Here is a 1496-nt window from a genome sequence, read left to right as displayed (position 1 = left end):
TTCATAGAGCAACACAACCATGGACTGGGACAGATTGGTTGAAATCCCAGTGACATGAGCATTTTGCAGGTGGTTAGATGTTGTAGCAGGCACTCTAAAATGTGCTCTGTTGATGCAAGATTTCTTTGTATAAGAATCTGTGCCTGAGTCGTATTTGAACGGCAGACGTCCCTGGTCTCTGAGGGAGAGAGTTCTGATCATGGACTCTGGCTGCCTCGAGATCAAACCTGGCAAGCGTTGTTCTGTGCACACATTTGGAAACGTGTGAAATGCACACTGACGCCTGCTAGGAGATCACTAAAGATGTATCCATAGCAAAGATCTGGACAGTCTGTGCAGCTGCAGGATGAAGCCCAGAAGGCAGAAGAAAGGACGAGAGGGCAGTCTGTCTCTCAGACGCATAGAAATGTTCACAAAATAACATGAAAGAGAAAAAAATAATAATTATATAGATGGTTTCCCCCACCCCCCCATTTGTGAGGCATTTTGGGACAGGGAGCCATCTTTATATGTTTACTGTTATTTTTTTAAGTAAGAAAAGTTCTTTGAGAACTTTTCTTCAAAAGCCATTTATTTATCATCATCATCATCATCATCATCATCATCATCAGTGTATCTGAGGTATTGATGGGAATGGGTGACTTGAAGGACAGTAGGAAATTACAGCCAATGATTTCGATAGCCAGAATATCTCCTGCACTCCTGATAGTACAAAGTTCACTGTACTGAGGATATTTTCTTTCAGCTTTACCTCCAGCAGATAATGGCCAACTGTGGACCAGCCTGTACCATCCCCTCCTGCGCTTCCAGCCCTGTTGTGGGCTTTGGGTCAGCAGGCTCTGGTGGTCTTGGATACGGTGGTCTCGGCTACGGCAATGGAGGTCTCGGCTACGGCTATGGAGGTCTTGGCTACGGAGGTCTGGGCTATGGCTACGGAGCCGTCGAAAATTCTGGCAACCTGGGCACCCTGGCCGGAGTCTACCCTTCTTGCATCAACCAGCTCCCCCCAGCAGAGGTCGTGGTCCAGCCTCCCGCCTCCGTGGTGACCATCCCAGGAGCCATCCTGTCCGCTAGCTGCGAGCCTGTCTCCGTGGGAGGCAACACTCCCTGTGCCATTGGGGGTTCCGGGATTGTAGGATCCGGTCTCTATGGTGGCCTGGGTTCTGGCTTCGGTAATGGAGCCCTTGGAAGGGGGGGTGGATATTTCAGAAGGAGGTCTCTCATGGGGCGCCGTGGGAGCGTCTGTGGGAACATCTGTATATAAACCTCTTAATGCTGAAAAGAAGATCCCCATGAAGGCAGAAATGACCAGGAACGGACAGCCACCATCGAGTTCTGTGACGGAGCATCTAGACCCGGAGTGAGAAGAGCCACGAGGTTCCGGGACCATTCTCCCAGCCTCAAGCTCCTGTATTAACGGCCGCTACCCCTCTCTTGCCCCCCTTTTCTGCTTTGTTTCCTGAATGTCTCCTTTCCAAGAAGGAGCTCCCCTCTCT

At 50.1% G+C, this 1496-nt stretch overlaps 1 protein-coding gene across 1 annotated transcript; it reads left to right on the top strand.

Moving 5' to 3' along the window:
• Positions 1 to 763: 763 nt before the first annotated feature.
• On the top strand, positions 764 to 1264 carry LOC128337296 (shematrin-like protein 2). Its single transcript, XM_053278098.1, has one exon. The coding sequence runs from the start codon at positions 764 to 766 to the stop codon at positions 1262 to 1264; it is 501 nt and encodes a 166-aa protein (XP_053134073.1).
• The last annotated feature ends 232 nt before the right edge of the window (positions 1265 to 1496 follow it).

The sequence above is a fragment of the Hemicordylus capensis genome, chromosome 14 (genome assembly GCF_027244095.1).
Source record: "Hemicordylus capensis ecotype Gifberg chromosome 14, rHemCap1.1.pri, whole genome shotgun sequence".
In the NCBI taxonomy this organism is placed as follows: domain Eukaryota; kingdom Metazoa; phylum Chordata; class Lepidosauria; order Squamata; family Cordylidae; genus Hemicordylus; species Hemicordylus capensis.
The sequence above is the reverse complement of the archived record's forward strand: the minus strand, read 5'-3'. Positions and strand labels throughout refer to the sequence as shown.

Excerpts from the sequence above, each read along its gene's own strand:
- LOC128337296 (XM_053278098.1), top strand. The coding sequence starts at position 764 with ATGGCCAACTGTGGACCAGCCTGTACCATCCCCTCCTGCGCTTCCAGC.